Here is a 25,876-nt window from a genome sequence, read left to right as displayed (position 1 = left end):
TTCTAGCCTGAATTAGCTTCATATCAGTAACTTGTCTGAAATGCTCAGTTCATCAGGACCTATAAATGTTAGACTCAAGTGCTTTAAATATCGCTAACAACATGTGCAGGCTTGGGACTACAGGGCTGTGTGCTGTGAAGCAGCAAACATTGAGCTCTTCTGAAAGCTAACATGCACTCTTATGCCACAGATCTAAACAGGGTAAGCATATTAAATAATGAATGACTAGAAAAACATCTCTATCACTGTAGATTAAAGACATCATCATATTGTACTCTATTCAGCAATTTTAAGATTTTTCACATCTTAAAAGTTACAAATATGATGTTGTCTTAATTTAACAAACTGAATTTGAGGTGGTATAGTTCAGACTTTAACAATGTTAGAGTTATTTTTATTTGCAAAACAAAAATGTAACACTTAAAGTAGTACACTTGCATATAACATTATATATTTTATGTTAGGAATCATGATCAGTAAGCATATTTGATATGTCATTATTAAGAAAAGAAACACTGGAAGATCTTGCTACTGCTCTTATCTTTGACCCTTAAACTTTTCCATTTCAGCAACCTCATTAATGTCAAAATGCCATTAGAATGTCTGCCCACTTTTAAATCTCTACAGCCTAGACAAGGCAAAATCTTTTGGGTCTAATCAGGAATGCATTCTTTTTGTACTTAACTAAAAAGCTTGATAGAGCTACAAAGGTCAGGATATTACTTTTTTTTAAAGAAAATGGTTGACATGACAATAATAAATTTTTAGAATGCAAAAAATCATTTTAGATCTGAATTATACAATTTTTTTTTTTTTACTTTAAGATTCCTTTAGTTGTTGCCCTTAATTGCTAGATTTCTAAATGCAGGTATCTGATATCATTGGCAGGACTTGCTTTTATATTTAATATCCATGCCTTTCTATGGTTGGTGAACAGAAGTGGGATATGAGGCAGAGATCTCTAGAGGCTGCTTGGGAGTATCTCAATCAGGGAAGCCACTGAGATACGCAGACTTAGGCAAAGTGCAAAGATGAACTGCAGGTGCAGGTGCAAGCAGAGCCCAGGAAATCCCTCAGGGAGGCAGCTCTGGAGTTGGGAGAGCCTTTAGAGATGTCCTGAAGGAAGCAAAAGGATGAAGAGGAAGCACCCAGCATTCAAAGAATGCCTGCCTGCAGCTGGGAAGAAGGTTTTAAGAACTCTAGCAGTTCCTGCAGAGGGAGAGCTATGACCCCATCAGAGAGCAAGTTTCTCAGCAGCTGGGGGAAGAATGCCAGAGAATGAAAGAGGAAGCTGGGAGGCACACCACGACACCCACAACACGGTCATGGCAAGATGTTCCATGAATAGTTTCCAAAGATATTCTAATACGATGTCTCATTTCCATGTTTTTTATTCTATTTTATCTTCTTGTACACACTGACATGTCAATCCTGTTTACTAAGCGATATTCAATGGGTTTCCTATAGAGCAATGAACCTTAACAGGCAGCTTTTAATTGGCCCACATAGGAAACCACATTACTATTAATTCCACAGCTACGGCATAAAATAAAACCATTGCTTCTCAAACTCTACAGCAATTAGACCTCTCGGCTATTTGGCTAACTCTGCTTCATGATACCCAATGCAGTTAATTATATTTTTTGATGTTAATAGTCTCTGTCAGTCTCAAGCATAGCTTCTCTTTGATGAATATTTAAATTATATTTGAATAAAAAATAATCATGGTTACACTTCACATTCAGTAATCATCGTGGTTTAATAAAGGTCTCCTCGTCAAGGGTTGAAATAAGTGGCAATGTACATATAAATGTCCCAAGTCAACTTATCAGATACTATTTTTGTATGACCATTGTCTCTCTGTCTAACATGCCTGTTTATATACAATTTTTAAAGATATAATCTCATTCACCTAACAACCCATAATCAGATTTCAAAAGTTAGTTATAAACATTCTTTTAAATTACATATACAGAAATCCATAAATTAACAATGACAATATCTTAGGACAAGATCATACATAAAATCATCAAGTAGCAAGTAGCAAAGTGTCCTGAAAAGGTCAGTAGATAAGTCTCTCATTTCCTCTTGCTATATTGTTTTAGCAAGTTCCAAAAATAATAACAAAAAGAAAACTTTAATATAATGAACATAAGCTGCAAAATGTGTTATTACTGTTCAAAACTTTTACAGAACAGATAAGTGTTTTGCTGTCTTATATACTTGATAACCTTGATAAATCTTTCTTTTTCACTTTTTAGTCTTTCTTCTCCCAAATCCTAAATCTTTGAAATACAAATATATCAAAGATACAATGAAATTTTCCCAAACACACTTCCTCCTATGAATGTGCAATGAACACTATTCCAACTTCTCAAAACCATCACCCTATAAACTTAAAAGCAGGCATGAACTTTAGTTTTGTGGATTCTAAAGCTTGTTAAACTTAAGGGTCTTTCTTAAACAAAATAGAAAGATTACAAGTAGAAAATCAGAAACCAATGGGTATTTCTGGAAAAAGAAAATAAATAATAAGAAATAAAATTTTAAAAGCCAGCAACCATAACAACCAAGAAAACCCAGAAAACTATAGAGTATGGCTTTAAATATGTAATTGTCTGGCAACCTTTTATCTAATACTTTAATTTTTAGCTGCATGTTTTAAGACTTTTATCTTCCAATAACAATTTTATACTGTCGCTTTCTACAATGTTCCCTTTCCTTGGGGGTAGCTGATCAACACTTCCTTTTTGTATTATTATAATTGACAGCTGGATGTATAAAATTTGCACCTACAGTACCACATCATACTGGATGCAATGCCTCACAAACACATTCTGATCATTTCTGTTTTGTAGTATTCTCATAAAAAGTGGAGGAAACCAGAGCATGTGTACAACTTTAAGTACTAAAATTGACATGTGTTCTATGTAACCTATGTATTCCATCAAGAATACATAGGATAAAACTGCTTTGGTTCTAAGTGTATGAAATCCAAATGTTTCCTTAATGTCTTACACATTTAATGACTGAAAGAATTTTCCACAGATTAGTTTCTGGCTTGATGTACTACAAACATTATTTCTCTTCCACTTCCCACCTATCCCAAGTGCCACAAGACACATTTAAACTGTAACATGACATCCAGCTTTGCACATTTATGTCACAATCAGTTAAAAGTATAACGGGTAAAAGGGATATTTTACAGGTCATTTCTTCACCAAAATATCTAGCAATAACTAAACTGTACATGAGTATCTACTAACCACATAAAAATACCCCACTATACTCAAACTGAATTTATCACAAACTGAACTTCCACTAAACGGGACCCCCAAATGCTCTTGGCTACTCTTCAGTCACCATAATGAGGAAAAGTGTCACAGAGGAGTCAGAGAATTAAACCAAAACCTAAAGGGATGTATTTAAATACTGTACTCTTGCAAAGCACACAAAAACTATATGGATGGCCCTGTGAACCAATGTTTTGGAAGAGGCCCGTTTATGAACAGTTCTGAAACCTTAAGAATTACTAGGTTCATGGATTTACCAAGAATTCACCTTAGAGACAGAGTTATATATTAAGAAACTACAGGTGAGTTCAATAAGAATGATGGATCTATGGTCTGGAAAAACCAACAGAAAGAGCACATATACAGCAACTCTCATTTCAGGTGATCCCATCAAGATCACAGGTGATGTTGTTTGTGATAATTCTAAAACTATGTTTTCATGATTACACATAGCATATTAAGAAAACATAGAAAAGCTGGTACAAGTATTTGTTACACAATATCCTTGATTGATCTATATGAAATAAATATTGAAAGATTACAAACTTATTTTTTATAATTTTTCACAAAGAGATTTTCCCTAGAAATATGCAAAAGAGATATTAGCACTACAAATAGTTGTAGAATAACAAACAGCACTAAAAAAACTAATAAGATTGCTGTAATATATGTGAGAAAAACACTTGGTAAAGTAAGAAGAATGGACCATTAAAATCTGCAAGACAGATTACTATGTGCTAAGTAAAATGCCATCAGAACCTAAATTACTTGGAAAATTTTTATTTAAACTATGCATAAATTAGAATATAGATACTGGGTGTTTTCTTTTATTGCCACTGTTGTGTTGCTATTATGGTATATATGCTTACAATTTCAGTATATGATATATAGAAACTTAATTACAACATAAGAGACAATTTAACTATTTTTATGTATCTTAATAGTAAATCTTCTTCACTCTTTATTTATAAAATTAGATAGTAAAGAATTATTAAGAGTGACACTGATTCACCCCTGCTACCCTTCTCCTAAAACTATTAATAAGAAAAAATACAGGGATTTGGGATAAAACAATGACCAAGGATGTTTTGTGTACCAAAAAATATATGGTCATTTTATTTACTTAGAAATCTCATTAAATGTACAAGAATAATTAGAATTTAAAAATTATCAATTTTAAATTGGTGTGGTGGCACACACCTGTAATCCCAACAACTAAGGCAGGAGGGTTCAAGTTGAAGCCAACCTTGATAACTTAGGGAGACCCTGTCTCAAAATACAACATAAAAAGGGCTGAGGAAGTGGCTTGGTAATAGAGTGCCTCTGAGTTCAACCCTTAACAAAACAAAATACAAAACAAATCCTAAATCGTATTTTGTTACTATTCATTAAATAATTACATGTACTAAATAATATATATTCAGCATTATTATTTTCCCGATAATAAATTTGTGGGCTGGGGTTGAAGCTCAGTGGTAGAGAGCTTGCATGGCACTAGGTTTGAGTCTCACCACCATAAATAAATAAATAAATAAATATCCATTGACAACATTAAAAAAATGTCTGAAAACAGTAGAGCATGCTTTAAAAAAAAAAAAACTCTAAATTCTTGAGTTCGTGTTCTCTCTCTCTCTCCCTCTCTCTCTCTCTCTCTCTCAGGAGTGGGGTGGGGTTGCTGGGGTCAAACCCAGGATCTTATATGTACAATGGAAGCACTCTACCTCTGAGCTACTTTCCCAGTCCATTTGTTCTCTAATTTAAAACTGGCAGAAAATATGCATTATATTTTAGTAGTACTGGCCTAAGAGAGTATGGGGTATTGAAATAGAAGGAAAAAAAATTAAAAGGAAAATTTGTGAAATTCTAAAATAAATCTCATTATTATTCTCTAGAACTGTTGTTAAAAGCATAACATTTTAGAAAGGATGCTCGTAAGATAAACTTTTATATTATTAGTAGTATGACTTCAGAAAGCAGGTACATACTAAAAATAAATCACACCTAGATAACATTGTCTTATGTAAGCAGCTCTTGTGTGCTTTCATTGGGGGGGGGACAAGGGAGAGAATTGAACAACAGCAGATGAAGTAGAGAGGGATGATGGGAGGGGCGGGGAGGGGGGATAGTAGGGGATAGGAAAGGTAGCAGAATACAACAGTCACTAAAATGCCATTATGTAAAAATGTGAGTGTGTAACCGATGTGATTAAGCAATTTGTATTTGAGGTAAAAATGGGAGTTCATAACCCAACTGAGTCAAATGTATGAAAGAAGATATATCATGAGCTTTGTAATGTTTTGAACAACCAATAAAAAAATATTAAAAAAAACATGTTTTAGTAAAATGCCATCAGAAACCTTGTTGACCACAATAAGTTTCTTTAGCTAATAAATGAATGTATTTGAATTTTAAACATTTGATTCAGAAATATTAATTAGGGAAATAAAGTTTCTATCAATTAATAAATTGATTTGAATTTATTTATACTTTGTAAATAGAAATCAATATTTTTGTGTACACCAGGGAATATTCTAGTTGAATAAAAATACTACAAGATAGAGGACAGGGAATGTTCTAGTTGAATAAAAATACTACAAGATAGAGGATAATATATGTACCACAGAAATACCTGTGCCACCCCACTCATAACATTCATCTTTGAAATGAGAGAGCTGGAATAAATAATCCCTAAGGCTATGAAAAAGAACTATAAATAGATCATGATGATATACTGAATTTACAGGTCAAATGAAGGAAATGTTCATGTTCGCTTTTATGGATTTTGATCCTAGTTCTTTACCTCTCCACTTTCAACAATAAAGACAACTATGAAAAACAAAAACTGAAGCCCAATCACCAAAGTTAAAATTATGGCTTTGCTTTAAAAACTAACTTACCTTATCCTTCCCACCCTGCATCTGTCCAAAAATAAAAGAAAACTCAAAGTTTTAAGGTATTATTCAAATGCAAGCTTCTGAAATTTCATAGACTAATCCTTACATTATATTGAAAACCAGTTATATAGATGTCCTCAGAGAAAATGGCACTGCTTCCTTGACCAAGTAACATAGGAGGTAAATCCCATCTATAATTAGGAAAGACCTGTGAAAATAAGCAATTCACATCTATACTCTTCAGTCTTCATTATCTAGTAAGGAAATTGTTTTACTAATTTTCATTTTAAAAGGAGAAACAGAGAACCCTGTGATGCAGAAGCACTGATGTGACCACTTTTTTTTCCTTCATTTGACAAGCAAGATTGTAAGGAATATTCAGATGATTAGTCTTCTAATTTATTAATCTTTCTTGCACACTAAATGTGAATGTTTAATATGGTCATGTTTTTTTTTACTGCCAATAGTCTCCCCTTCTATAATGAGAGCTTAGGTTTAAGTGTCCATCAGTAAGTGACATGCAAAGAATGTGTCCAATTAGATATACCAATTTGAGCTTTAATGGTTATTTATTACTATCTTTAGATTCAAGAATCTATACTTGTACCCTCTCAGTTCCTTGGCCAAAGATATGTGGTTGTAATTCCAGTTAGTTGTCTTATTAAAACAACTCAGTGGCAAGTGAGAGAATTAGTGGAAATCCATCAACTAACAGAAAATAACCTAAGTACATCACATGGAAATGATGTGTTAGTAGCATCACAGTTATTTATTTTTCCCCATATGTATTCTATCCTAATGGACATGGCTGATAAACCTGACACCATAGATAGATAAAAGCACTTGGGATAAATAGCATAAGGATAAGAATGTAGTTTCTCAGAAGTAGCAGGCATAGATCCTATGGGAATGAGTAAGTATAGGGAACAAATACTAAGAGTATTCCTAACTAGTAAGCACTTATAATAATGTAAGAATAAAATATACCAATTCCCAAAATACTATGAAACATCAGCTTGGATGAAAAGACAGATTAGCCTCATATTTTCCTTCAGGAAAAACAAAGAAGTCTACTAATGAGAAAGTGATCTGAATACCTTTTAGGAAGGTAAATGTAATATTTATTGTTACCTATAAAAAGAGATCAGGAAACACGTATTAATAAAATAAACTCTTTCATATGCCTCTGACTTGGACACAAAGCTTCTTTATGAAGACTGAATGATCAATAAAAAAGTTGAGAGGCTTCTGTGTCAAAGAGAGTATGTACAAACTGAAATCTATAATCATGAAGTCGGCCGGAGAACGCCAGCAGAACTGTGACTGTGTTTTAATGGATTTTCTTGGCTAAATTCTGAGAAGCTTTGAAGTTCATCACTTCTTATAGTAAAGATGTGTGTGTCTCTGTGTGTGTGTGTGTGTTTTCAAGGATCTCATTTTTAAAATACTTTCTACGAATACCTATTAATATCTGAAAATTAAAATGTAACAACTGAAATTCAAAGTTATTTAAGAATACAATTTTATAAAATTTCACTAAGGTATTAATCACTCAGTATATAGACAATCTCAGATTTCAGCCCCTGTGGCAAATAATTCAAACCTTTTTCAAAGGCTCACAATGTAAGAAAAGTTATAATGTATTGCCACTCCTTCCCATGGATGTTTTAAAAATCAGTGAGAATACACATGCAGTGATGAAATGAAATGTACTGTCTAAAATGACAAGGATTCTTTAAATATAATGAAAAGAAGTTAGAATATGATGAATCCCACTTTTATGTACATCTCTAACTGATATTCAGTAACCTTTTAAAAATACAAGCTATGGCCTAATTACGCCATACCTCCCACCCAATAGAGGGTCCCTAGTTACATTCCCTGCCTAGTAGCAGGGACAGCCAGGTGGCATGGAAAGGGAAAGATCACTCTGCACATTACAGTAGGCATAGTCCTTTCCAGGCAGACTTACTTGTTACCAAATGCTGTAATTGACACTTAAAATTTTCCAGTCTCGCTTTGCATGATGATAATGTAAAGAAACAAAAGAAAACAATTCACACATTCCTTCAAACCCTCAGGGGCAAAAGAAAATTTCTTGGGTTAAAAATGTTAAATAAAATGTAATTATCATACTTAGAATAACAGGTTAGGCCTTGATCAGTTTATACAAAAAAAGTCAAGAACTGAAAATTACTGAATGGAGTATAGGAAGAAAACAGATTTATCTGGTGCCCACATCTTAGAGTCTACTTTCATCAGCCCAACCGCATTGTCACTTAGCTTAAATTAATTAAATTAATGAGTTCTAGAAAGTAGATAGTTTTCTTTCTCCCCTAGGATTAAAAATCCCTGATTTATGCCTCTAATTTGTAACTCATATATTTACTCACTACCTGGTACCATATGAATAGATTACTACCTAATTCTTGCTCAGTTATACAAGGCTGATTACCATTTTCTTCATTTCTATTTTGAAAATCGTGTGTGTGTGTGTGTGTGTGTGTGTGTGAGAGAGAGAGAGAGAGAGAGAGAGAGAGAGAGAAAGAGAGAGAGAGAGAGAATTAATTTGAGCTGCCAAAAAAGATCAGAAATCTTAAACATCAAGAAAAAATTATATCTCTTTTGTACTTCACTGCAGGCTTATAAGACATTTATCCTCCAATGCCAGTTGTGTTTTCCTTAAGGGCAATTTTATCTCTACCTGTTAAATACAGGTGTTCTCTAGGACTTCTATATGCTCAAACTACATAATATTGTTGAATGATATCATCTATTTACCTGAAACTATCAACTTTTTGCTTATGTCTGCTTCTTCTGTATGTTCTTCTTTAACCACTCATGTCAATGGCTAAACAACCAAAATTTTATTTAATAAGAAAGCTTGGGGGTGGGAGGTTTGCTGGGTAGTGACATTGGCCAAATTATAGTTATATTGTGTGCATGTACAAATATGTAACAACAAACCCCATCATTACATACAACTGTAATGAACCAATAAAAAATATGTGGAATAAAAATAAAAAGGCAGAAGCCTAACGAAGTCATGCTCTGATATGCTAGCCAACTGCAATCTGTGTGTGTTAAAAAATTTGACTTAAAGTGTGTAAGTAACCAGGCCAATTCCCTAATTTAAGCCATACCTTTATTTTCCTTGGGACAATTCAAAAACAAGCAATCAAAAGAAGCTATCTTTCAATCAATTACACAAAACACCTTTCTAACACAGAGAATAACTGAAGCACCTGTTCTCACTAACTTCTTCTGGTTAGTACTTAGTATTTTAATGCCTCTTTGTATTTACAAAGCTACACTAATACTCATGAGATGATAAGAATGACTCTGTAAAACAGAATGTATCTATGCAACTTAACTTTACATTCAATATTGAAAATAAATCAAAAAATATTGACATACTTAATTTCTTTTAGGTATCTAGTCCAAAGTGCTAAAAATTTAAGGACATATTTCAAAGTATAATTAAAAACATCGAACTACCTTGCTCATAATGGACAGATTCTTAAGTGAAGAACATAAATCGTTTGAGAAAAGGACATTGGGTACAATTTAGCACATTGGTTCAAGACACCTACTAGACTGTACTCAAGTATTGCAAAGAACAACACTACTTAGCTAAATTCTAATTTACTTATTAATAAATTACTTCACAGTAAGAACAGAAATATTTTTGTGAATAAATTCAAAATGTTATAATTCATTTTATTATTTTAAGTTGCCCCATAACAATTACCTTCAAAGAGTGCTAAAATTTTTTTTTTAATCTGCAATGGTGACTATTCTGTAATGTATTAAAATATAAATCATTTTAAGAAAGAATTTCATTTCATACTTTTTAGGATGAGCTACTCAGAATATTTAAAAGCAAACATAAAATTTGAGCATTCCTAATATGAAAATCAAATCTTTGAACTGTTCCAAATTCCAAATTCAAATATTCAGATGGAGAATTTTCAGTTTTAGACTTTCAGATTAGGATGGTCAAATAGTAACGTCTGTGCATATATTCCACAATCAAATATCTGAAATACCTCTGATCCCAAGCAATTCAAAGTATACTATCAGTTATTAAGAGAGCTTTAGTTTTATACTTTTAAACTGAACAGGAAATAGAAAATATGAAGTGAATACAAATACTTTTATGATCACAAATATGAATTACAAGTTAATTTATTTACTTCATTCTAAACTGCTAAAGTGGTAACAGTAGAGGAGAGGGATGAAAAAAAACTTGAAATGCAAAGCAAAAAATACTGTAACTGGTACTTAAATTTCTTGATTTCTTTCATTATATGCAGAAAATGGTGCTTTCAAATTTAATGGGAAAAGACTAATGTTCTTATTTGAGCTTTCCATAGAGAAACTTCTATATTAAATAATACTCTCTCTCACTTTATTGCATTACTTTTTTTAAAAAATCACATTTTTTGAGGAATAAAAATATAAAAACTTGCTAAGTTATTAGGAGCCTGGTGTTTTTTAAAGAGCCAAAATAGTCTACACTTTCAAAAATAATTATTCATGGGCTGGGATTGTGCCTCAGCGATACAGTGATCGTCTAGCTCATGCAAGGCCCTAGGTTCAATCCTTAGCCCCACATAAAATAAATAAATAAATAAATGGATAAAATAAAGGTTATAATAATAATAACTATTATTATTATTATTCACAATAATACTGGGGCAAAAATACTGCCCTCTTGTTTCTCTTATAGCTATTTGAAATGCTATACTGAATAGCAGTCTTATTTAAAGGTTCATGTTCTGACATACAGAGTCTGGGGTGCTTATAAGCTACCACTAATTTTAAAATCATCTTATGAACCTAATTTTGAAATCATCTTAACTTTGTCTTTCTTTTAAATAAAATGTTTGTGTTTCAACTGTCATTCTGATTATTAAATAATTATAACCCCTGTGTAATACAACTTAAAAGGGGAGGTTAACCATTAATAGTTTTATTTCCCTTTTATCTGTTCCAATACAGCATATACTATTTGAGGTTTTGATAAGAAGGGTGGAGAGAACAACTACTTATGTTCATAGAATTTAAATACTGACAATCTCTAGATCTTGCTAAAGCATTCACATATCTAGAAATGTAGTTGCACATTCATAAAATAAATGATGAAAATAACTTGACATTTTATTTTGCCTGTTTCCTATAACATGTAATGATATTCATATGAGCAAGCATAAGTCTGACATATGTGACTGGGTATCTGTTGTGTACTTAAATGCATATATAAACAGGCAAACAAAAATTAGCTACAATGTACAAGACCATAAAGTCAGTTCTTCCAAACATTTTCTTTGTACCAACTTCCACTGCTTTTTGTTAGCCTAATAAAAACAGGTAACCATCAATAAAACTTCTTCATTTCCTATTTCTTTCCAGTCTGCTTTTCAGATGCCTAATTCATAATACTAGCACTGAACAAAGAGATCAACATGTGAAGAATAAATAAATGGTTGTTTCTGAGTATGAATCTTACAGTCTCCCTGACAAAAGTAGTTCCAAAATTTTGAAATACTAAGTACAAAATGTTCTACAGGTTTAGCATTCCTCATCCAAAAAGTTTGGGACCAAAAACATTTCAGATTTTCAGTACTTTGGATAATAATATTATCCAAAATATACAAGGTAAATCTTGAAACCTAACCCAATCTAGATATATACAATTAGATATTGTGAAGAACCAAACATAAAATTTGTGTATGTTTCAAAAGTATCTTATATATACAACCTGAAGATAATTTTACACAATACTTTGAGTGGGTCTATGTTTTGATTACAACCTGTCAAAGGATTTCAGATTTTGAGTATTTCAGATTTTGGATTTTTAAGTCACTGTGATTTCATAGATCACAATTCTAAACTTACATAGTTTATAAAAGATTTATGTTTTAAATAAGAATTCATTTAAAACATAATTTATTTTATGCAAATAAGATTTTGACTAATTATTAATAAAATTCATTAAGAATTGAAAGTAAAAACATCTTGGTAGAAATCTTTCAAAAGTACACTTATATTTTTTGGTTTCTTAAAAAATCCTGATGAACAGTATCAGCATTTTAAATAGCAAGTTTCTATATAACGCACTATTTTCTGCAGTTAATGAACTAGGACTTAGTGGAGAAATAAAACTGATCAAATTCAATTATCAAAGTGTACTTCTCAACCCAGGAATTCAGGTATTTTATAGTATCTGAATGTGTATGTACACACACACTTAAGACTCCTTTTCCTACCTTATTGAATGGTGATCTTTTTAAAGTTAGCTAAAAACCGATTTATAACCAATACACAAACTACAGTGCCTTAGACATTCAATGATATCGCATTTTATATTGTCCTGAAATTTAGTTTTCCTGCTTGTGGGAGGTGAGGGTGGGGGTGGAAATGGGATTCTGAACTTCAAGGAAAAGACAATCTGCCTTATGCCTTGTCTTAAAAATAATCTAAAGCAATGTACAAGGTAATAAAAGAGAAAGGAATTGTTCGAATTGTAAAAAGTAGAATCTTATTAGAATGGTTACCCCTATTGATATGCTCTTTAAAAATAGAAGAAATCCCAGTTACTATTCAGAAATATGTTCCCCACATTAACATATGTGTTAGATTGATGGCACTCTATACGCCTCTAAATTAAGATGTAATCATGAGTGAAAAAAGCTCAATCTGCTAGGAAAGACAACCAGAAGTTGTCTGAACTCTTGAGAGGACTTTATCCATAGAGTGTATACTCAACTATGTACTCCTGTAACTTGAAAGTATTGTTTTATTATGTTTGCTCTAGCTATGGATCAAGAGCATGAGAAGTCCAAAAACTGGAAGAAAATATTTGGAAAAGATATAATTCTTTTTTAATATTATCCAAAATATACAAGGTAAATCTTGAAACCTTACAATAAGAAAAGAAACAAGCTATTAGAGAAATGAGCTTAGACTAAATGAACACTTCACTAGGGAAGAGGGCAATATGGATGAGAAGATGTATAACACCTTCCATCATTAGGGAATTATAAATGAAACCAAGGAGATAGATGGTACCACTGCATACGAATTACATTGGCTAAATCCAAACATGGTCAGTACCAAGTGCTGGCAAGAGTGTGAAGTCAGAAGCATTCCCATTCATTGCTGGTGGGAATCCAAAATGATAAACCACTTTGGAAGACAGCTTGACAGTTTCTAATCAAAGTACATGTACTCCCACTATAAAACCCAGCAATCACAATCTTTGTAATTACCCAAAAGTCCTGAAAACATGTCCACAATAAAAACCTGCACACAGATATTTACAATAGCTTTATTCATAAATGCCAAAACTTGAAAGACATCAAAATGCCCTTCAGTATTTAAACAGAAAAACAAACTGTGGTAATGTCTGGTCAATGGAATATTACTCCCTGCTAGGAACAAATGAACTATGAAGGAAGAAAAGACATGGCAAAAACTTAAATGCATATTATTAAGTGAAAAGAAGCCAATCTAAAAAAGCTACATATGATTCTAACTATATGACAGTATAGAACTGTAGGGATAGTAAAAAGATAAGGAATTATCAGGAGTCATTGGGGAAAAAAGGGGTGAGGGGAAGAGAAAAAGCACAGAGAATCTGTAGGGCAGTGAAACTATTCTGTTTGCTACAATGGTGGACACCTGTTGTTAAACAATTTATAAAACCCATGGAGTGCAAAACACCAAGAATGACTCTTAGTGGGATTAAACTATGATCACAGGCACAGTGGTGCACACCAGTAATCCCAGCAACTCGGGAGGTAGAGGGAGGAGGATCACAAGCTCAAGGACAGCTTCAGCAACTTAATGAGAAACCTATCTCAAAATTTAAAATAATTAAAAAGCCTGGGGATGTATCTCAGAGGAAAAAGTGCCCTGGGTTCAATTCCCAGTACACCCCCACCCCCGCCGCCAAAAAAAAAAAAAAAAAAAAGCATAAACAAAACAAGATAACTATGAATTTGGGGGGTAAGGATGTGTATGTAGGTTTATAGACTTTAATAAACATACAGCTTTGGTAAAAGATACTGATAACGTACTGTGCTTATGTAAGGATTGGAGTTATATGGGAACTCTCCGTACTTTCTGTTCAATTTTACTAGAATTTAAAATTGCTTTTAAAAACAAAAGATTGGGCTAGGGTTGAAGCTCAGTGGTAGAGCACTTGCCTAGCATGAATGAAGCACTGGGTTCAATCCTCAGCACCACATTAAAAAAAAAAAAAAACTAAATAAAGGTATTGTGTACATCTAGATCTAAAAATATTTTTTTAAAAACCAAAAAACTAAAGCTTACTATTTATTTATTTGTTTGTTTATTTATTTATTTATTTATTTGGGAGGGGGGGATACTGAGGACTGAACTCAGGGGCATGTGACCATTGAGCCACATCCCCAGCCCTATTTTATATTTTAATTTACAGACAAGGTCTCACTGAGTTGCTAAGTGCTTCACTTTTGCTGAGGCTGGTTTTGAACTTGCTATCCTCCTTCCTGAGACTCCGGAACCACTGGGATTACAGGCATGAGCCACTGCACCAGGATAAAGCTTACTTTTTTAAAAAGCTAAGGAGCACCGATTGACAAAGAACTAAACATTTAAACCTTCTTAATTATTATATAAAATACTTCAAATTTTTGAAGCTCTAAAAAAGATTACATTTGAATTATTATTCTTCCTCTTTTATAATATATAAAAGATATATAGTATATAATCCTTCTTTCAGGCTATATTAAAATAATATACAAGTCTGAATATTGTAGAAAACAAAGTAAAAATCAACAGTAGTGAAAAAATCCAACTCAGTTTCATACATAACTGAGATATGGGCTGTGTCTATTCATTTTGGAATTACATTAATTCTACAAACTTGGATAAACATACTAGACAAAATGCAACCATAAATACATGAATATTTACCTTTGAGTCATGATTTTGAAGGCATCTGGGAGGTAGCAGTCTGTATTCTCCATCTGAAATGGGTCCGCATCACAAATCTTGTCATCTGTCCTACCATAGTTAGCGCTCTCGATCATGATGACATCACTGCCCGGACAGCGCAGATCTATGGAATAACCTTCACAGGACAATTCTCGCCTGACTAACCCAAATGGTAAAGCTGCTCTGCTGAAACCTTAAAATAAGAAAAGAAAATTAGACTTTAATTAATTTGCAAAACTATTTTAACAATACACTTTCCAGTAATATGATTCACATCTACAGTCAAAAGATGTGAGAAACTCATTTAACACCAAGTCTGAAATTTATTATCAATTTTATTTAATATATCTTTACTTGGACTCATCCTTATAAGATACTTTAAAATGACTCAAACAAAATATTTTCTTCATGACCTAGTGTAAACACAAGCTAAAGAGCTCCTTTTCAGTAAATCCAAGGAGAAATGACAAATTCGATCGACTGTATACACAGTGACAAGTTTTACAAATATCATATATAAACATTAATCAAGGAAAACTTTTCGTTGTGCAATGAATTACAAGTTCTGTTATACTTTCTTGTTTAATGTATACATATAAATTTGCTATCAGCATCATTATCCCCAAATACCTTTGTCTTAGCAGTTCTTCCCCAAAATAAGTAAGATACTTAAGACAGTGGAACACAGCTGTTAACCTTTTCAACTTATAGACACTGACATGGCTGAAAGGATTCAACAGACAAAGGAAACGTTATTGCTCCAATCAAATCAATTAAAAGACCCAAAATGGCAAAAATTTCTCTAAGCTTCAGGGTTGTAATCTGCAAAATGAAGATGAAACATCTGTGATATTATTTTTCCTACCTGTATGGCTCTAAAGTGATGAGAAGTGTGCATTAAAATACTTAAAATGCTATGTGAATTTATTCATTGTACATCCAGTCAAGTGTAGACAACCACTGTTAGTGTGTGCCACCAAAAAAAAAAAAAAAAAAAAGTTCTTGAATAGAATAACAGGTTACAATTTGAAGTCTGAATTACAATTTTCAAATAGGGTTCTCCCCTAAAGCGACAGAACATAGGACAAAAGGTAAAAAAGAAAGCCAAGGATAGCAAATATGTCTCTGGGGGACAAACATCTGTGCTATGCCAGCCTGGAAGGTACTTATGGATCCTCCACATCAAAACCCTCGTGCATGAAATTTTTATTTCAGTTCTCTAGGTTGTCACCATCTACAGTATTCCTATTATAAAAGACAATGCTTTATTTTTATCTTTATACTTTCAGTTACTCTGCATGATATAACTTATCCCATGTGTCCTATTGGGTGATCCTGACACTCAAAATCAAAAGTAACATCCAGCTTGAAGAGCTGGGTTGTGTTCGGGTCAACCCAATGCCAAAAACTGTTCTCTGAATCCTTATTGTACAATGCTTCTTACTAATTCAATGGAAGAGAAAGTCACCTAGACAAAAATGCACCTTCTTTCCAAGAGACAAATAATGTTCTTAATGGGTTATTGGGTCACATATTGGTGTGGTCTGGACTGGCAACTCTCAAACCTGGCTGAATGCTCAGTTCTACTGAGAAAACTAAAGGTGTAACTGGATTGAACAGGAAGTGGGTGGGGTGGGGAATGTGATATCTGAAACCTGGAAACCATTAGGAAATCATGGCAAACTATTAAAATTACTCAAACAAAATATTTGATGTTAAAAAAAAAAAAAAACTGGGCAGCAAACAGAACCAGACAAATGTCAGGACAATAGCAGTAAGCACGCCCAGCTTTGAAAGATGGTGTGTGTGTGTGTGTGTGTGTGTGTATGGGGCGGCGGGGAGGGACAGACATACACAGACAACAGCAATTTCCTCCTTTCCTGTCAAATAACTAAGCTTAAATCAGTACTGTTATATAAATACTTTCAATTAAAACAAATTTAGAAGCTGATATTTATTTGTGGAAAAAGCTATATGGAACCTCAAACAAGTGACATTAAATAATATTTTTGAGCACAATCTACTTTAAAGGCAGAGGTGATTTGCAATTTTAATTCCATAATAAAACAGAATAAATCATATTATTAGAAAATGTGAGGAATATTAGAACATGCTATTAAAAGACTGGCTTGGAGCCATAATTCAAAATTCTTACTGTTTTGTCAGAAACACAGAATTGATTATGAAGCTCTTTGATTTTTAAACTGAATCCTTTAATTTTTATTGTTGTTAGTTTGCAGGATCATAAACATGGCTGTAAGTGAAGCTTTTCATGACTGAGCTTCAAGTTGTATTCCAGACCTACTGAATTCGAATCTCCAGGTTCAGATAAAGGTGGGATGCACTGGGGGTAAGGCTACGAGTGGGGTGTTGATCTATAATACACTGATAAAACAACAACTAAGATGTACCAAGATTTTCTCTAAGGCCTTTTAAAAGTAATATTTTATTTCTCTACCGAGATTTCATATTTGTTAAGTTATTGTCATGATGCTTCCTCTTAATTCTCTAAATACAGTTTTACTGTAATCTTTGCACATATTTATAATAGATGCTCTGAAAAGTTTTCCTGCTGAATCTATCATCTGGGGCTACATGAGAAGCAGTTTTTACAGAATGCTTTTTCTCCTGATTATGGATCAACTTTCCTGTTTCTTTGTGTATCTTGTGAACTTTCTGGGGTTTTTTTGGAAACTATACATTTCAAATAATATTCTGTTATTAATCCACCAACTGTGGATTCATATTACTTTCCCCAGAGAAATTGTAGCTGTTGTGTTTTCTTTTTAGTGTCCTGACTTGATCTACAAAATCTGTCTCCACCACTGTGTACAGCTACCGACATCTCTGCTTGTTGCTTTGTTTTTACCTTTTAGTCGAGGTTCCTAGAAGTTATCCTCTGTCTTTGTACAGCTTAGTGATCAGCCAATGATCAGACATAAATTTTGCACAAAAACTATGAGCCCATAGTAATGTTCCACTCTGCTGATATGAGTGTTGGGAAGAGTATTCAAAGTTCAGATAGTTTTCAAATCAGCCTGCTATTTGCTTTCTGCCAGCCCTATCACACCTCTCTGTACAGGTGTGCACCTTCCTAGTTAGTCAAGAATGATTAAAGATCTAGTGGCTCCTCATTTCCTGGTGGTGCCTGCATAGTGCTTTGTAACTTGGACCACAGCAAATGGTAGAAGAGCTACGATGTGGGGAGAGGCAGGGGCAGATGTTTATTTCCTACAGCGTCTACTGTTTTAATTGACAATGCTCTTGGGTCTTGGTTTCCACCCTGAACATCTCTGGCAGCAAAGTCACTGTGTTGGAAGACCAGCCTTCTCCTGATGAAGCTACTACAATGACAGCTAACCATGAGAGATGAGGGGCAGGAGCAGCCTCACACTTTCAACTTCCACTGCTCATAGTGGAAGTTCTAACAGATTTTCAAAAGTGTATGCTCCCCACTAGTTGTTTGGCTTTAGTTAATTTTCAGAGGCCAAAATGATTGCTTTTGACAATTTTGTCCAATTTTACATTTGTTTTTTGGGGGAAGAAGATTCTCTGTACCATCATTGACACAAGTTCCTTTAAGAACTTTACAAATATTTCCTAACTAAAAGTCCTCAAACCAACCATACAGATAGGTGATCACCATTTTACAGAGAAGGAAACTGAGGTACAGAATGACTATATTTTCCATGATTACATATCCAGTAAGAATAAAATTAAGATCTGAAACTCAGCCAATTGTAGATGACAGAGTTATGGTGCCTTCAGTATTGGGTAAAGAAGAGGAGCAGAAAAGTAAAGAGTACATCACATGGCCAAGTATGCAAATAAATGGCTCAGTCAAAATAATCAACATCAAGAAATCCCTAAATTAAAGACTTTTATCCACACCATTACTATGATATTTATTTTAAACTCTATTTTTAATCTATTTTTATTTCAACAAAGAAAAAAAAAAAAAACATCCCAACAAGCAAAGCGTAATACAATCCATCTTGCAATCTTGACAACTGAAGAAAGAACTGGTGGGAAGCCCAGTGAGCAAAAAAAAAAAAAAAATCAATATTGCAGCTTTATGCTGTGCAAATGTGAATGCCACCAAATAGCAGTGCTTAGAGTAAAATGAACTGTTTTGCTCCATTTCTCCTCTGGGAACAAATGATTCTGAAGAGACAGCCTCCCCTCCTCAAGCTACAGAATGTCAAGCAGTAACTCTCTGTGCTTTAGGATAGTGACTGGGAAAAAATACCTCCCAGCAACAGGTGCTAGGACACAGGACTGAAATCATCCACATTCAGGGAAGAAGTCCTAATGAACAGATGCACTACTACTAAGTGGAAATCCTAAGACCAGAATTGGAATTCCATCACTGGATTTCCAATCACATATAAACATTTTTACAAAATCACAAGATGCTCTGACACCAAATAGTATGCATACTTTGTTGTAAAGGCCTTGATTAGAAACATTTTGCTTTGCTCCCATTATCTCTGCTCAGTCTATTCTTTACACATTTTTATAAAATCATGCATTCCTATAACAAGTGTTATTAAGCTGTAATATAAAAATTTCAATTTTTCTGGTACTGTTTTCCTTAATTACTTTGAACTAAACCCTGTCATGGATGCTACTGCTCATGCTGTCTGAGGGCCCCTGGAAGCACAATGCTTTTTGATTATGAGGGACCTCTATGGGACTGAGGCTGTGACTCCAAGCTGTACTGAAACATTAACTCAAGCCATAGTCTATTATGAGAGATGGCATATGAAGTCTCTGAATTATTCTTATTTATATATGTTAATGAGATTTCTTCCTAAAATGGAAATGAGTGTTAAAAGTAAATCTCAAAGATAAATTAATTCACTAATATTTCAACTGTTCCATTTATCTCTGCATATTCATGGAGTCATTGGAACACAATTTTAAAATTCAAGGATGTATAATAAAACTTTTTATATCAAAAGCAGTGTGTTAAAACCCTGTTTTATTTAAATTTATAGAAGGTCACTCTGTTTTTCCATTTATTTGATTAATTCCATTTCAGAAATAGCTATCAATCAAATCCTAAAATATCTCTTTTGTGTTCATTAACACATAATTCTCTTGCAGATCTGAAGTATGTGACAAGACTAAACTGTGACAGGCAGAGGGTTTAAAAAAAAACAACCTGTCACCTATAACCTTGTTTTCATGCTAAAGAAAATAAAAGAATATAATTGTTACTTTGTAACATAAGCACACTGGCCAAAAAAACACCAATTTGTACCCAAATCTGGTTAGTGTGAAACATCAACCAAATCCTCCCAGAAATATGGAATTTTTATAACAGAAAATGCTCAATTTAAAATCATGTTAACTACAAAATAATTAGCTGAATATAAATAAGTAATAATGCCTTAGTTTCTTTTGTCATTTTTATTAAGAAGTTCTATTCATCTTAAGATAAATTTCAAAAAAAATGAATTGGATGTTTTAAATTATGAAGCATTTTTTAATTCTATAAAAAATGTTTGCAGTTTATTTAAATATTTACAATATTTTGTTAAGCAAAATCAGTTTGTCAAAAATGCTGTTTTTCACTAGAAATACATTAAAAATATCTAAGAACTGTGTAATAAAAAAACTAAGACAAAAAATGGACAAATATCAAATTACATAAACCTCAAGAAAAAAAGCTTTAACTTTGATATTTGCTAAGAGTCCCAAATTCTAGACACTTGGGATGCTCTAAAGTAAAAAAAAAAAAAAAAATGTACTTGTACCATATCTTCAGCTGTTAAGTTCAAATATTGCCACTTCTGACAAGCCTCTCAATATTTTAAAGAGAAAGTATGCACTATGAGTCCTTCAAAACATTTGGGATTAAACTCCTTATGAGAAAGAAACTGATCGTGCCCATTTAAAAACTTCTAAATTATCTACCACTAAGTAATAATTAACACGTACCATTTTAAAACAGTAATTTCAGTTATAAAATACTATCTATTTAATACTGAACTTTAAAAGGAAAATTCCTGACAAGCTTATCTATTAAAAATAACATAAGTCACAAAAGAAACACTCTTGATAGTCTCAGCACATAGCTGCAATTTTTCCAAAGTTCACATGTATAATACTTTAATTCCAATATTCTTTTTTTTTAATTGACTGAATTTCGTATCTATCCTCAATATCACACAACTACCCAATGCCAATGTTTAAACTACTCACTCCACACAGGATATTCTGCTCATCTTCTCTTAGGCAACAATGAGCCTTTATGATCCAGTTCAAGGCATCCTTGACCATAGAGAAAAGAAATCTGACCTCAGGTATAGGCCACCAATTTCTTCCAATAATTGCCTAGAGCCTACTATGTGCCTGTGTTCTTTTAGACACCAGGGATATAAAGTAAACAGAAATGAGAATGATCCTTGTGTGAGGGTAATAAAGATGCACTATCTACCTGGTTCAACACTAGAAAGCCAAAACTTCATAAAAAGACAGTTTGTAGTATTCTTCACAGAGGACACAAAATAAAGATATGTTAAATAAATGGATGTATTAGTGAAATGAGTGTGCATAATTGTGAGCTCTTCTAACAGAGTAGAAAACATGCTCTGAATTTGTATTTCTTCCCATTCTGTACTTTGAGATTGCAATGGAACGGGAATAAATTCTATTTATTTTTTGATTTTCAACAAAGTACCTGGAACCCAGCAGGCATTCAGTTTTCACTGTATTTTGCCATTTGCTTCATACTTTAATTCCTATATTCAAAAAGATGTCAAATACACACGAGAATATAAAATTATTTTTGAAGAAAAAAAAGCCTCTACAGTTTTATCTTTATTTATATTAAAAGTTTCTGATATTACATTTAAGTATGCATATTATTAGAAAATATTTTATAAAAAATACAAATGTAAAGAGATAAAAATATAAACACGACAAAGATGATATCTTCACAAGAGCCCACTATTCAATGAGATTCCAATTTAAAGATGTGCCCTTGACTGACTAACTTCTAGAATTCAAAATATCCCAGAGTTGTGATCATTAATCATTTAAAAGAAAAAAAGGAGACTAGTAACTTTACACTGTCTCCCCTCCATTTCCCCCCCAGGGAAGTAGGAGCTATTGTTTACAATTCTAATTTTTATACTTATTTAAAAACCAGTTTAACCTTAAGAAGTTAGCATCAGAAATGCAATTTCTTAGGTTGTTCACATTGTATTACCAAATTAAAGTTCTGAAGTAATTCTGTATAATTTATTCACTGTCAACAGAGAATAATTACAGAATAACAAAACACCAATTTCATCATCTCAGGTAACACAATTTCTTTCCACTTCTATATTGATTATTTAATATAATCTTCTATTTAATGATTTCTTTTATTATTCTTTTGTTATCAGAAATTCCATTAACTTTTCCACCCAGTCTCAGAGTACTAATGACTGACCCAAGCAGAGCTTAGCTAAATAGAATTCTTTTCTTTTCCTGTCACTGCATTAAAGTCTGATGAATAAAACTAATCAGAGCAGAGACTTCATTTGAAGGATTTCCCAGGCAGGTCTCCCAGATCAAAAAGTGTTAAAATTATGCTATATTTAAACATAAACAACAATATTTTTTAAGTCACAAAACTACTACCCAAAATTTCATTTGTAAAAAGGTATATTTAAACTAAATTGCGAATGTATGTAAGGTTTACATGTCAATGTGCTTTTATTAGGCAACAACAAACTCTAAATATGTGAAGCAGTTCCCTGCGAACTCCTTCTTCATCAAAGGTATCTGTAAGGGGTCCAATTAATATTAACCCCAGAAGTTAAGAGTTAACAACATTGAAACTGCACTAAAACCACCCCCTCATTTCTCTCCTTCCCACTCAGGAATCCAAAGGCAATCACTTCAACCACAGCTGACTCAAACACATGTCCTACAGGAGAAAACCTTACATTCCCAGATGCACGCCTGTGAGGTATTCGTTTCACAATTCATACGGAAAAAAAGTAACACAAACTGAAATCAGTCTCAACACAAAGTATTACCCACGCTAACAATTTGATCATTTAAAAAGTGCCAGATATTTAATTTCTTCTTCACTGATGAAAGGAGCAATTTCATGAACTGCTGCCTACATACTTTCCAAAAAGGCACTGTTTTCCTCTAAAACCTCAAAGAACTTTGTAAGTCAGGACTATTTTTTAAAGTGAAATCACTAATACTAACATATAAAACTCTCTAATAATAGAATTATTTTTATCTCACAACCAGATGCAAAGATAAATATCTAAAAGATACATGGAGCTTATGGGAACAACTAACCAAGCAAGGAATAAGACAAAAATAATAATAGCAGGTTGGGGATATAACTTAGTTGGTAGAGTGCTTGCCTTGCATGCACAAGGCCCTGGGTTCAATCCCCAGCAAAACACACATACATGCACAAAAAAATAAATAATAATAGTAGTAGTAGTAGTAGTAGTAGTAGTAGTAGTAGTACTAGTAGTAGTAGTAGTAGTATAAACAATACTCCCGTACACACAGCAATTAGTGTGCTATTACTTTTGTCAATAAATGCTCCTGGACCAATAAGAAACTGCAAAATGCCTTAATAAGAGAAATCAAATGCAGTGGTGAGCCCACTTTGTGAGCCTCATCTCAAGGTGCAATGGATATGAACAAAATAATGAAGACCATCACCAAGTGGAAAACAGCATTATTCATTTATTCCTGAAGTATTTGTGTCCTTAGCACATTCTGATTCCTCCTTTAAACTTTTGGAATAAGGCAAACAAACCATTAATACTACCTCAACACCACCATTCCCACAAACTGCAGATAGCCCACCCAGTGTTCAAGTCTTTCCTGAAGAAAGCAGATGACTTATAGAAGTACTTTACCAACTGCAATCTATGAGTTAGGACAGAAACCAAGCCCAAAATAGTATCTAGGTTATAAAATCATTTCTTAAATGACAATGTAGTAACTTTGAGTTCAAGTTATTTTGGGTGTTATCATGTTTGTGCTTTGCTATTCAGATGTGTTCAATTTTTAATGATACGTTTTAAAGAACACACTCAAAAGTTTTCAAATCTATCTATGTCACCATAACATTCAGGGAAGGAGTTGGAGGGAGATATATTTAATCTGATATTGCAAAGTTATAAAATGTTACCTTAAAAGAGAAATAATACTACTTTTCTGCAGAGTTAAAATTATATCCTTTCTTGTATTTAACTGTCAAGCTGAACATCAAGAGAACTAAGAAACAGCATGGTAGCAGATCCAATGGTATAGGCCCTGCCCCGACACACTAAGGCCCATTGTAGTCTTTCATACCTGCTCCCTATAGGTACCAACAGTGCAGAGGCAACAGAGCAGTTCCAACTTCTAGACCCAGAGATTCTAACAAATTACAAGGAGTTCCAGGAAAAAAAGGTTCATAGGGACCCGTTTGAGCTAGTGTTGCTGTGCCCTGGTGTACGACTCTAATGCCCCTTTCCTGGTACTTTAAATGTTTATTTCCCTTTACAACTTCAGATAATTTTAATTTCATCCCTTTGATGCTGAATGTTACTGGATTTAAAAGCTTACTATTCAAGGAAGGAAGAACTACAGAAGAAAGGCTTGCTAAGGGTTCCGAGAATAATCAAATGCTTCTTATCAGAAAATGAGAGTAAGTTTAGGATTTGATTTATACTAACAAGCATGTTTTAGGAAATTACATTTCTCAAATCCATGTAGCATCATGACTAAGATGAGTAATCATGACTAATATCCATTGTGCGGATTTCCATGATTGATACGAAAGAGGTAACAGTGAGCACATAAAAGAACCTGGGCAATGAATGTTAGTTCTGCCACTTGCTGACTGGAAAAATGTAAATACGTTTCTTTACAAATGAACTTCATTTTTCTTATAAAATCGTTATGTATTAATATATTTAATACAAAAATATAGTAATTACTCAAATGTTCCGCATATAAAAGACAGATGTACTCTATCAGATTACCCACACACTTTGTTCTAAATAACATTTGACTGCTTGTTTTTCCATGATCCATGACAAAGAATGACTTTTTTTAATAATATAATGTGTTTAAAAAAAATCAAAGGAACAATATTTCGTGATGCATGCAAATTAGATAAAATTCACATTTCAGTGTTCTATAATAAAATTTTAATTTGTCAATAAATTTTTTAGATATTCATTTCTCTCGTTATATAAATATTTATGATACCCTTGGTTATGCCTTTTGGCATACAAAGCCTAAAGTATTTACCATCTGGTCATTTACAAAAATATTTGTCAACCACTATTTCAAATAATTCAGGCAAAATAAGTGAATATAACTACAGTTTTCTCAGTGGATGTTTTGATATTAAGTAGAAACAGTTATAGAGTCTTGTGGTTTAAATTTATCACAGAGGTAATTAAATCAGGAAGAACAAGATCATTAGAGTAAGTTCTCTGCTTACCAAAGCACTGAAAGGTGATGTAATATGGGAAGTGGGGATATGATCAGGTGGATAATTGCATTTTAAAAATGTACCATTTAAATATTCCTTCCTCCTAACATTAATTTAATGATCTTTACAGATGTTATTGAAGTGTTTCATTTTACAATGGATAACTATTTTATAACAAAACAAATCTGGACAAGGGGTATACCTGATTTGGCTTAGAATCCCTGAAAGAAGTGTGTGACTAG

At 33.0% G+C, this 25,876-nt stretch overlaps 1 protein-coding gene across 50 annotated transcripts in view; it reads right to left on the bottom strand.

Moving 5' to 3' along the window:
• Positions 1–25,876, bottom strand: part of Adgrl2 (adhesion G protein-coupled receptor L2) — a 619,253-nt gene that overhangs the window by 70,088 nt on the left and 523,289 nt on the right. For all 50 annotated transcript variants that reach the window (XM_078026550.1, XM_021732267.3, XM_078026553.1 and 47 more), the window contains one exon: positions 15,152–15,365. In XM_078026550.1, the coding sequence (XP_077882676.1) occupies positions 15,152–15,365 (214 nt within the window). The remainder of the gene's footprint in view (positions 1–15,151; positions 15,366–25,876) is intronic.

This window comes from Ictidomys tridecemlineatus, chromosome 11 (assembly GCF_052094955.1).
Source record: "Ictidomys tridecemlineatus isolate mIctTri1 chromosome 11, mIctTri1.hap1, whole genome shotgun sequence".
NCBI classification, from domain to species: Eukaryota; Metazoa; Chordata; class Mammalia; order Rodentia; family Sciuridae; genus Ictidomys; species Ictidomys tridecemlineatus.
The sequence above is the reverse complement of the archived record's forward strand: the minus strand, read 5'-3'. Positions and strand labels throughout refer to the sequence as shown.